Raw genomic sequence first — 13,921 nt, 5'->3', positions numbered from 1 at the left:
AGAGTAACTAAAACAGACATATTTAAAATTTAAAATCAATCTATTCAGAGTAATTAAAGTTTATTGTGGAGGGACAGCTCAATGTAGGTTGGCTGAACCACCTTTGTCGAAAAATTATAAGATTAAAATTATTTTTTATGTCTATTTAGCTTGTTAATGTGATTATTTTTTTATTTCTCTTAGTGGAAATTTTGATTCCGACATAGTGGTTCTGGGTTTTATTTGAAGCGAGTGGTTTCAGCTTATTTTTTTATACGTGTTACTAAAAAAAGTCACTAAATTAGTACAAATAATTGATTCAAACCCCAAAAAACATGATGAAGGGGCTTTAATCTACAAATTTTCATTAAATAAACTGAACAAAAATTAAAGACCATCAAATGGAAGGAATGTTAGTCTGCCTCACTTTTTTTAAAAACACTTTTAAAGTCACAAATAACAATACAAGCAAAGTCAGAAATTTATAATATATCTTTTAAGTGGTTACGGTCTTATAATGAAAGAAATGGAAGTGAAAAAATAATAAAAGGGAAAGACAAATGTAGGTGTCATGTTAATTCAAATGATTTTAGGTTTACTTTGATTTGGTTTGTTTTGTCAATTTGCAAGTTAAAACATTTGATTTTTTTTAATTTAAAAGCATTTGATTATTGAAAAGTTAGTTTGTAAGATAGCTTTCTTACTTTATAATTGTCAACAAAAGAATAGGAAAAAATATACCCATACCCATATCTGATTGTAGACACTAAAATTTTGTGGACTCTACAAAAAAAAAATTTAATTTTGATTAGAGTTCTTGGGGCTACTTTATCCTAAATCTAACTTGATGGCTACTCTACCTAAACCCTAAATTCCGCCTATTTAAAGAGTAACATATTCCTGAAACAGATATTCCCTGAAACAGAAATCTTGAATATCCCATAAACTGATGGGTATTCGCAAAAAGATCAGCAATATCCCACAAAATCATGGGATATTCATAAAGAGGTCATCCTATGTTCGAGAAATACGCCACTAACGGCCCTCTCGAATTACGGAGAAAATCGAGAGAAGAATCAAGGGAGGAATAGATTTGTACTCATAATCATTTATCAATAAAATTACTGTTTCTCTGTATTTTTATTTGTGGTTGAAGTTTATTTTCCATGAATTAAATTATGTTGGAAACACTGATATATATGCACTAAATTAATGTAATTTATTATGGTTAAATGACTTTATAAAGTAAAATATATGTTAATCAATTATAGTTAAGTAAAATAAACTCTAAATTCAAACACATGACACACTCAAACATATATATATATATATATATTAGCTTGATGTATAGTTTTTAAAAAGATAGTACGGTGCAGTAAATATTATTTAATTATGGATGTCTATAATTTTGAGGTAATATAATATGATTTCAGCAATTATGCTAGAAATTGTATAGTTATAGTTGAAACAACACCCCTTATCACAATGACATGACTATCATCTCTTAACCAGAAAGGCAGGGTCGGCTCGATCATAAAGTCATTAGAGCAATGGGTTGGGGCTCAATATTGCTTTGGAAATCAACTTTTTCGAGCCCCTATTTTTTAAAAAATATTTTTAGTAAATTGACAATTGAATGTACATATGGTGCATAAAATGCACATAAGATGCACGTAAGTCGCATGAGATGTCGTGAGTCGCACGAAATGCACATGAAATGCACACAAAAATTAATTTTATTGAATAAACTTAAAACCTTTTTTTTTTTTTTTTTTAAGATTTGACTTTAGACCACTAATTTTATTGGATATACTTAAAACCGCTTTTCAAAACTAGCCAAAATAATAAGTTAATCCACTAGTTTGTTGGATTAATGAAAATAGAGTAAAGTGGTGAGTTTTACATTTATTATTGTTGTGCCGTAGATATTATTGTCTTTATTTATCTGATAATGTTTGACAATTACTTTATAATTATATATAATTTCACAACAAAATAAAGTTGGTCAAATAAAATAAAAATTGCAGCAGATATAATAACATTAATAAGGTAAAACAGTGGAAAGGATATATATTTTCACTCAATATAGATATATGAGCAGTCATCTGTCAGCTTAAGTAATGTTCAGCTACACATATAATTAAGTATATTAATTAAAAGAAGAAAGTTACAAGTGCAATTGAAATACATTTAGATGTTTGCCAAGTATTTATATTGTGTACTATTTTACGTATACACATATCTGCTTATCTACGGTTTTTTTTTTCGTTTGAGGATACGACACGTTATGTTGTGTCTGATAGCATTGGCAGAACATAGACCGTGAATGGAGAAGATATCATTCAGACCTGAGTTGCAAAGATTGTTTATAATTTTGCAGAAAGTATGTTTCCATTGAAGAAATTGAACTAGTAATAATACTATTATCTTGAATTGATAATCTGCCATAATATATAGTTGATCTATTGCTAGCTACTTATCAGAGATAATGGTTTATATTTTTTTATTTAATAATTCATCAACTAAATCACTTATATTTACTATGAAAATGTTTACACTGTGATGCAAATGAGTTGACCAATAAATTTGAATTGTTATTAGTGATTAATATTGCTAACCTTTTTAGGTGGCCATAAGTAGTAAAATTTTAATTTACAAGTTAGTGATTACCATTTATAACTAACAATAGTATTGATTAATACTGCTAACCTCTTAGTTAGCCATAGAAAGTAAAATTTTGATTTACAAGTTAATGTTTATTATTTATAGTTAAACAATAGTATTGAACACCATTTAGGATATACCGCATAAATGAGAAAAACTATAATTTATTTAAACATTGCTGATGGAGAAAGTATTCACATACTATGGCTTTTCTCGACAGTTTTTTCTTGAGTCGGGGGTCTATAAAAAACAACCTCTATCTCTCACCTCTGAGGTAGCGGTATGGAGAGTTGAGGGTTTACCAAAAACAATCTCTATCTTCTCACCTCTGAGGTAGTTATATGAACTACGTACACTTACCTTCCTAAAATTACTTTGTGGGAATATAGAGGGTATATTGTTGTCATAATTCTATAATATATGCAATATAAATTTAGCACAATTTTTTTTCTTTTTGCAAAAGTTGGATGACACGGTCTAATTTCTTATATTAAAATCACATTGACATAGATAAATAATAGATTCATAAATAACACGAGTGCACTCTAACACATACTACTTATTATAGATATATTGCCAAATATAGTGAATGTTCACTTTATCATATATACTAAATGCCAATTTATGAAAAAGTTAAAAACCTAGAATTGGTTTTTCCCTATAAATAAGATAAAACAGTGGATAATCAAGGATATATATTTTCACTCAATATCTATATGAGCAGCCATCGATCAGCTTAAGTAATGTTCAGCTACACATATAATTAAGTGTATTAATTAAAAAAAGAAAGTTACAAGTATAATTGAAATACATTTAGATGTTAGCCAAGTATTTATCCTTTGAGGATAACAACACGTTATGCCCTGTCCGATAGCACTTGCAAGCCACGTTTGCAAGAATTGTTTATGATTTTGCAGAAAGTATTTTTTCAATGAACAACATATGTCATTAGGTTATAAGAGTTTTGACCTGTCGTAACTCCAAATTGATAGAAATTAAAACTGGCAACAATACTATTATCGTGAACTGATAATTCGTCATAATATTGTAATCCATCCGTTCCAAACTATTTAATATAGATGATGATTTATATTTTTTGCTTAATAATTCATCAACTCAATCACTTTTATTTATAATGATATTGATGATTAATAATTCTAACCTCTTAGTAGGCCATAGAAGTAAAATTTTAATTTACAAGTTAATGCTTATAATTTATAGCTAAACAATATTGAGCATGATTTAAAATCTATCACATAAATGAAACAAACTATAATTTTTATTGTAGTTAGGTGATTAATACTGCTAATTTCTTATTTGGGTATAGAAAGTAAAATTTTGATTTACAAGTTAATGCTTACAATTTATAGCTAAATAATATTGAGTATCATTTAGGATATACTACATAAATGAAACAAGCTATAATTTGTTCAAAAATTATCGATGAATAGAGCGTTCACATACTATATTTTTCTCAAAATATTTAGACCAATTCTTAATTATTATTTTTTTAACAAATATAAACATAAAATGTAAAGTGATGCTTTAATCTTAATTAGTTTCTTGTTAATACATGGAACTAGTGGCCATTTCTCCTTCAATACATTCTCCATTTTTTAAATATTTTTTTCTATAATTACCATGAAATGTTGCAGTCAACTGCAATTTTCTTTTTCCTTCCAAATTTAGCTACCTATCAGGTAAATTTTACAATCCGACGAATTAGCTTCTATTTAAATAAGTAATTCCATTACTTCAATTTATCGAAGACGTGATTCTTTATAAGAAAGAGTGGAGGATGTGAATTTTATAGAAGGTTAGTAGGAAGGAGTGCGTCCTTACTGATGTGTAGGAGTACTATTTTTGTTATTTATGCCGGTAGTTATAGTGCTAGTTTTGTTTTAAAGTACGTGTTGGTGATGTATATTATTTCAAATAGATTGTTTGTAGTATTATTTTGTGATAGTCTGGTTCATGTTATTATTTGTTGTGTTAATACCTATTTTTTCTTGTTTCTATATAATGACTTGTTAATACCTATATTGTAATTCCATAATATATGTAATATAAATGTAACTAAATTTAGCACAGTTATTTTTTTTTTTCCAAAGCTTGGTTTATTGCGATTTACAAATTTCTAGGCCTATTAGTTGTTCCACTATTTAATTATTCATGTGTTATAAAAGATTTGTGTTATTATTTCATATTTGATGGTCATATACTCCTAAAAAATAGTTTCAAATATAATGTATTTCGTTTATAAAGGGCTCAAAAGCATAAATTTTAATTAATCAAAAAGTTAAATACGTTAAATCGTATATTATAAGAATCAAGGTAAGAATTTATCAATAAGGATCAAATACCCCCTATGTTCCTAGTTAGTTATAGTTTTTATTAAAAATAAGAAATAATGTTTAATACTCCCTCCATTTCGTTTTAGTTGGCCCTCTTTCTAAAAATATTTGTTTCAATTTAGTTGTCCCTTTTGATGAAATCAAGAGTATTTTGTTATGTTTTTTCAATACTACCCTTAACATTAAATAACTAAAGCGAGATATATGTTAAGTGAGATATATGAATTTACCTATAAATTATTAAATTAATTATGAGAAGACCATTTAAAAATAGAGAAATTTTTAGAAAAATTAAAGAATCTTTAATTAGTAATTATTCAGAATATATAAGTCTAAATAAAACAAAAGAAAACCCACAAAGATTAGCCTACTTAATTACATTAATATCTAGTATTGAATCAAAATTAATAATCCATTTAAAATCTAGGAGAATGAAACACATACTACCTAATTATAATAAAATTAGATTTAGATATCCGCCAAGATATTATAAATATGGTTTAAATGAATAAAGTACAACAATACAAAGAATTAAAACAAATTATTTCTGAAAAACGTAAAGAATTAAAAATAAAAATAAAAAGATTACATTATAATATATTTGCCGGAGTTAGTAAAAACTCAATAGATACACAAAAAGATGAAATATCAAAATTTGAATCACAAATAGATAGTTTAGAATATATATATCAACATGAACTATTCACAATAAAATGAACAAAGAAGAATTTATAATAGATGAAAAAATATATGAAAACCACGAAGGATTAAAAATAAAAATAGTATTTTCTAATCTAGGAAGAAGAAATAAGAAAATAGGTGAACATTTATATCTAATGTTAGAAAAATAAGAGTTAAAATTAGAAGATAAATTGACAGCAATGGTAAGAATAGAAAAAGAAAATGAAGAGATAGACAGGAAAAAGGAAATAGAAAGAATAAAACAACAAACTACAGAAGAAATACGAAAAATAGAAGAAACTAAAAATAGTAGGATTGCTGAATTAGAAAAAGAACTACAAATGTTAAAAGATTTGTATGAACAAAGACAAAAGGAAAAAGAAGAAAAAGATAGAGAACAAAACTTATTGAACGAGATAAATCAATTTAAGAAAAAATTGGAAATAAAAAATAAAGAATTAGAAATAAATAATATAGATGTTGAAGAGACAGATAATTATAATTCAGAAGATAGTGAAACATATACAGAAATATTAACAAATACAAAAAATTTAGAAATCAATGAAAAACAAAAAGAAATTAATGAGGAAAACTTAGAAAGTACCCACACAGAAATAAATACTCTTGATAAAAAAGAAGATGAAAATATAATACCTAAAACAGCAGAAATAAGAAAACCTATATATTGTAAGAGTAAGTTTAAAAAATATAATGAATATGACAAATGGACACCAAAACAAATAGTTAATAAAAATTATAACTTTTTAGACCTAGACTGTGTAATAGATATAGAAAAAATAATACAATTATGGATAGGATATATGACAAAACAATTATTAGATAATAATATAAACATAACAGATGCACCAGAATATATAGAAAGAACACTAATAGGATCAGTAAAACTATGGTTTTCAAATTTAACTGAAAATAGCAAGAAAGTATTAAGGACTAATAAACCTATAGAAGGAACATCATCAACAACAACTAAACTAACACCTATAGAACTATTAAAAAAATATGAAACAGTTATAAAAGATGAATTTGGTAGTACGACAATAATCGAAGAAGAACAAGATGAAGAAAAAGATACAAATAGGAATTTAATGTTAAAATTAGCAATATGTAATATGTGTTATATAGATGAATATACTTGCGCATTTAAAGAATATTATTATAAAGGAGCATATAGTATAGAAGAAAGTAAGGAAATAAGAAAATTATATTTTAATAAATTACCCGAGCCATTTAGTTCAAAAATAATAAAAAGTTGGGAAGAAGCAAAAATAGTAGATACGTTAGGAGAAAGAATAAAATTTTTACAACAATGGTATAGAAACTTATGTGAAAAATATAGAGAAGAATTAAAAATGGAAAAAACATTAATAAGAAATTTAGCATGTTGCAAAAATAAAATAGCACCCCAATTTGGATGTGAAGAAAGATATTATAAGAAAAGAAAAAGACATAAGAAATATAAGAAATATAAAAAATCAAAATATAAATATAAGAAACCGAGAAAAAGATATTATGTAAAAAATTATAAATACAAAAGATCATATAGAAAGAAGAAATTCATAAAAGAATGTACTTGTTATAATTGTGGAAAGTTAGGACATTTAGCTAGAGATTGTAAATTTCCTAAAAATCCGAAAAATAAACAAATATCAAAAATAAAAATAGATAATACAGAATATATGCAGATAGATTATATAGATTATGAATTAGAAATTGAGGATAGTATATATGAAATTTCAGAAAACGAAACAGATAATGAAATAGATAGTGAAATAGATGAATCAAATGACTGAAGAAGATATAAAAATAATAACAAAGGAAGAATATTTAAATGATGAAGGAACGGAACAAAAAATAATATTTGACAGTAACATATTTGATGAAATAAAAGGAAAAGAATTAGATTTAAGTGTAGAAAAGATATTTAAAATACCAACAATAAAAAATATGTTTACTAGGAAAAAGGACGAATATTATGTAGTATGCCAAAAAGAACATGTAATAGACTGCAGATATGCAAAAGGCAAAGCTAGTCTACCACTAGTAACAAAAAGAATAATTAATAAAGAGATAAATGATATAAAAAGTAAAGGAGATCCAATAAAATATGTACACCTTGGAGGTACAGAGATATTAATAAAAGCATGTTTTAGAGAAGGAATAGATACACCAATAGAATTATATTTAGCAAATGATAGAATTATAAAACCTATAGAAAAAAGTATAATAACTGCCGTAAAAGGAAATCTAATATACCAAAAATTTAAATTTATAATAAGTGCAAATTATTCAGTAGCGGTAACAGATAAAAATATAGATAAATTACTCGTATTATATTGGAAAATATCAGGAATAGAATTAACCCCAGGAAGTAAAATATTTACAGCAAGATGCAAAAATTTATATGTATTAACAACAAAACATAAAATAACAGGAAAAAATAAGATTAACAAGATACGAATAGAAAGCCCATTCGAACAAATTGTAAAAACAATAGATTATAATGATTATAGCTATAGAGACATAGATATAGAAGAAAATTTAGAAATAGTAAATGATAGAATAAGTACAACGAAAAGAATAGCTGATGAATAACCAGAATCATCAAGCTCATCAAAAAGAACAAGTTATGAAATAAATTCAATATGTAATTTAAACCAATATTACATAACAGGAAAAATAAATGAAAAAGAATATTTAATACTCTTAAATACAGGACAAGAAGAAAATTATATAGCAAAATATCTAGTAAAAAATGAAGAAATAAAAACTGATAATGACATGTGCCCAGATCTACCAAGAAGTTTAATAAATATTAAAAATATAGCAGAAAAAGAAATAATAATAGGAGTTAGAAAAATAAAAATAGAATTTGAAATAAAGGAAGAAATGCAAAAAACAGATATAATATTAGGAATAAAATGGTTAGAACAAGTAAAATCATATACTATAGAACATACCCAATTAACCTTAACATATAACAAAGAGAAGTTATTCCTAAGAAGAGTCTTAACATAAAATGAAAATATATGTATTAATGAAAATAGTAGTAGAAGGATATTACAGTAGATATTATACGCCAATGATAGATACAGGAGCAGAAGCTAACTTATGTAGATATAATTGCTTACCAGAAAGTAAATGGGATAAATTAAAAACACCAATAATAGTTAAAAGATTTAATAATGAAGGAAACTTAATTACTTATAAAGCTAGGAATGTAAAAATACAAGTATGAGATAAGATATTAACAATAGAAGAAATTTATAATTATGAACTAACATCAAAAGATATACTTTTAGGAATGTCGTTCTAGCCTGTGTAGCTTTGTCTTGATATGTAATCTGCAACAACATTTTTGTTAGTACTGATCACTTCAATTGTAAATGTGAAATTTAATATATTCAAGGCTGGTCTCTGAATCTCTTTTGTTGTAACTGAATTTTGTATTTTCTTTGTTAACCACCAGCGTACCTGTGTATTATCTGTTCGTACAATAAATTTGTTATACACAATATATGACTCAAATGCCAAGAAACATTTATATAAAGAATATAATTTTTTCCTATTTATTTCCCATTTTATTTCTGTCTCATTGAATGTACCTGAGTAGTATCTACAATGGTGTTCTATTTTTTCTGCTTCATATCGATATTTAAGTACTCCTCCATAACTATATTCACTAGCATCTGCTTCTACTATATATATAAATTTTCTATTTTCATTTGGAAATTGTAATTTTGGTAATTCTTTACAATGTAATTTTATTTTTTGAACTTGTTTTTTATCTTCTTCATTATAGTTATATTCTATATCCTTTTTTAATTTTTTCTGTAGTGGTTTTAAAGTTTCTGCTAATTTTGGAATATATTCTCTTACTTGGTTTACTAATCCTAAAAATGATTGTAATTTCTTCTTTGTATCTAATTCTTCTTTCGAATTTATTATTTTTTGTACTATATGTTGTTGCAGTTTTACTTCTACTTTTATCTATTTGTATTCCTAAAAATTCTATCTGATTTTTCATAATTTCAGCTTTCTTTTCGCTTAGACTTATTTCCAATTTTTCTATTATATCTGTAAACTGTTTCAATAATTTTAAATGTTCTTCTTTGGTTTTTGTATATAATAATATATCATCTATGTATACTATACAATTAGATAATTGTTTAAAATAACTATCCATAAAATGTTGATATCTACCTGGTGCATTTTTATATCCAAATGGTAATACGTTCCATTCATAAAAAATGCGGTTAATTCTTTAAATTCTTCTTCTAACTTTAGATGGTAAAATCCTGATTTACAATTGAATTTGCTAAAATAATTATATCCTTGTATTTGTCTTATTTTTAATATCTTATTTGGTATTGGATAATTATATGTTATAGTTTTTGCATTTAAATTTCTATAGTCAATAATCATCCTACTTTTTCCTCTTTTTTGTTCACTATCTTTATTTACTATAAGTGCTGGACTATTATGTTTACTATTACTTTTTTGTATATATTGTTTTTCTAATAATTCATCTATATGCATTTTAAATTCTTTTAAATTGTCAAAATTATATGTTAATGATTTTTGGGTTATTATGCTATTTTTATCTATTAATTCAATTTTTATAGTAGTTTTATGTTTTTCCCATCCTTTTAATGGATCTTCACTATATAATTGTTCTAATTTTTTCTTAATTATTTCTATTTTATTTATTGAAAATATAGTTATTTCTGTTTTATTTATCGAAAATACTACTAGTTCTATTGTATCTTCAGTATTTTTTATATTTTCTAACTTTTGTGTAATTTTTTCACTTCCTTTTATCCAATCAGTTTGCTTTCTTATTTTATTATTAACTCTTTTTGCTCTTACTTTCTGTTTACATGGTATTGTAAACCACCAGTCTGTTCGGATTTTTCTCCGTTTCCACTTTGTTAATAAACTTCTTAACATATTATTCTTCGAATAATTCTACTATAAAGTAACTAATATGAATTCATTTTATCATATCATGATTGTTGGGAATTATGAATTTAGCTATTTATAATCATAAATAAATATACCTGTTCGGGTAGTTTTGATATTTCTGAAGTTTGTTCCTCTATAGCTTTTTCCATTGAAATATGTCTGTTTTTTGATTAACTGAGTAAAATATTTGTTGTGGAATGGAGAGAGTATTTGCTTCAACGCATGAAGGCTTGCTTTGCAATGCCTTCAGTTGCCTTCCTTTATAGAACGAAAAAAAACTTTACAAGCATCTTTATACGTTTTTTAAATGCTATCCTATAAGTCAAAAAGGCTACTAAAGGTTACCTAAACCTAAAAAGCCTATACATAGCCTTTAAAGGCTAAAGAAAAAAGTCCAAGTCTATAAGTCTACATAATTTACAATCTTAACAATTCTACGTAAAAATCTATACAATGATTCATAAATAATCCAATATCTTGTCTTCCATTGATGTTGTCGTATCTGCTATATCTCCATTATTGCTCCTTAACTTTTATTTCCAACTGACATTTTGTCTTCTTTTATTCTAGATGTACTTCTGGAATAATGTTATCTTCTCCATTACATCTTGAACATTGGTGATCTGGATATTTGTGTCCAGATGAAAATAAATATAGACAAATACATGGAAAATAAAGATATAAAATATATAGAATTTCTTAATATGCAAAAATTACTAAGACTAAAACAAACAACTACAAAATATTATAATAAAATCAATTTTAAAAGATAGATCACCTAGATTATCTTAAAGTTTTAATCTTATATATACTTAAAGATATAGAAATAATAAATATTAAGAAAATAATATTAGAAAAAGTAATAGGCTATGAAATTGAAACCATAAATTCGCTAGAACAGTTATACGAAGAAATTTACCCAGAAGGATATTATACAGATTAAGAGATGTTAGAATATATTAGAAAAACTAGAGAAAATCAAGATAATCTAAATAATGAAATTAATTATAGAAACCGAATTAGAAAAATAATGAAAAATCTAAAAGAAAAATTAATATGGATAGAAGAAACCTTAGAAAATTTAGAAAAAAAAGTACATGTGATAGTTTATATAATTTAAAAAACTCACTACGAGAAGAACAACACAAGATAATAAATAACATTGAAAATCTAGAATTAGATATACATTACAGTACAGTTAGGATAAATTATTATACAGAAATTTGTAACTCTGCAATTACTACAGGATAAAATAATAAACCAAACAAATTAATGAATACATCTTACGAAAAAAGTAAATCATTAAAAGATATTGAAACAAAATTTAAGAAATATCCACGCACAAAGAAAAATAGATTCACTAGACACCTAATAAATCTATTTCATACGCCAGATATCCGTACCCCCCTTACAAATCTATTTCATACGTCAGATATCCGCACCCCCTACAAATGTTAATTTGGTAAAATAACCCCTAATAAATATTTTTTTAAGGGGAGTGCCAAGTAAAAAAGGACCAACTATTTTAAAACGGAGGGAGTACTGTTATTCTACAAAATCAAAACATAATTAGTTATTAATTTTCACTTTTACACTTAATAATAAATATGAAGAGAAATTAATATAGTGAAAGAAAAAGAAACATTAAATAAAAATGAGTAAAAAATAAAAATAATTTACTAAAATTACCTTTCTAATTAACGCTATTAAACTAGAAATGGAGGAAGCAATAAACCGCGACATTGACGGTAGAAAAACTATTCATTTTCTAATATTCCATCTAGTCCAAATAAATGGATTATTGAGATATAATACATACCTTGAAAAAATTTTTAGAATATAAATTGTAAATTACTTTGTACTACTGACACGTGGTGGGAGTAGAAGTAGATAGTTCAGTTGAGAAAAACTTGTGTACAATTTTGAAGTCACCACAGATAACTTGACACGTGGTGGGATCATATAGAGGTTGGTGTTGGGAGTGTATGTAAATGGTCATTTGTGGCTCTGTGTGCAAACCCTTGAAGAGACAAATACTGAAATGGAAGTTGAAGAAGGCTCCTCCGATGTTACTCAATTTCCAGCAGATTCAATGTGTATTCTGCCACCAGAAATCATCACTGAAATCTTCTCCAGGCTTCGGTAAAATCTCTGTTGAAATTCAGGTCTGTTTCAAAATCTTGGCTTGCTTTAATCTCTAGCCCTGAATTTATCGACACCCATCTCAGTTTATTAGCCAATAAGGAAGAGACGCTCCATTTGATTATTTTGAATGATCTTGAGTTTGGTGAGAAGTGGTGTTTCAAAGGATGTCCTGTTGCATCTTTATTTAATAACTCTGTTACTTAGGCTGTTGACTTGAGTTATCCCATTGAAGACGACAGTTATAGGCTCAATATTGTGGGAGGTTGCAATGGGTTGATTTTACTTGCTAATAGGTCCATTAAATATTTGGTTCTATGGAATTCAACAATTAGAAAACACAAGAATTTGCCTGAATTTAGACCTAGGCGGGAAGAACCATATTATGATCCCGTATATGGTTTTGGGTATGATGAGCTCCATCATGATTATAAGGCAGTGTGTATTTTTTATAATTATACTAATGATTTTGTAGATGACGTTGAAGTCAAAGTGTATAGTCTAAAGAGTGAGTCTTGGAATAGTGTTGAGTATTTTGGGGAGTCATTCTTTATCAAAAACAGTGGTGGTTTTTATGAGGACACTTTGCACTCTACGCTTTCTTGTGGATGGAAAGCTTCATTGGGATATAGCCAGTAAAAAAAATATTGTTTCCTTTGATATAGCTAATGAGAAATGGAATAAGGTGGAGAAGCCCTCCTCCTATGGAGTAGGAGAGACTGAATCATTTCTGTGGAAGTTGGGAAGTAATCTTTGTGTCTATACTGATTACAAGGAAACTCAATTTTGTGTTTGGGTTATGAAGGAGTATGGGGTTAAACAATCTTGGACAAAGAAGTATACCATCAGGTATCCAAATGATTGTAAATATTTTTTGCCTGTTTTTATGTCAAATAAAGGTGAAATGTTGTTCTTGGTTCGATCAGAGTTCATGATATACAATTCAAAAGATGACTCATTAGATATACAAATGTTACTAACCGTGTAGGCTATCATGTTTTTCAAATTTACATTGAAAGCCTAGTTTGTCCTTCCTCAACTTAAGGGACAAATAATACTGCAAAAGAAAGCATAATATGATCATGTGACTGGTATTAGTACATCTTGAAGTCATGGAC

General features: G+C 26.3%; 1 protein-coding gene across 1 annotated transcript; it reads left to right on the top strand.

The window, feature by feature from the left end:
* Positions 1–12,652: 12,652 nt before the first annotated feature.
* Positions 12,653–13,442, top strand: LOC107869215 (F-box/kelch-repeat protein At3g23880-like). The gene is made up of 2 exons (XM_016716059.1): positions 12,653–12,826; positions 13,011–13,442. The coding sequence occupies exons 1-2, from the start codon at positions 12,653–12,655 to the stop codon at positions 13,440–13,442; spliced, it is 606 nt and encodes a 201-aa protein (XP_016571545.1).
* Positions 13,443–13,921: the final 479 nt, after the last annotated feature.

This window comes from Capsicum annuum, chromosome 1 (genome assembly GCF_002878395.1).
Source record: "Capsicum annuum cultivar UCD-10X-F1 chromosome 1, UCD10Xv1.1, whole genome shotgun sequence".
NCBI classification, from domain to species: domain Eukaryota; kingdom Viridiplantae; phylum Streptophyta; class Magnoliopsida; order Solanales; family Solanaceae; genus Capsicum; species Capsicum annuum.
The sequence above is the reverse complement of the archived record's forward strand: the minus strand, read 5'-3'. Positions and strand labels throughout refer to the sequence as shown.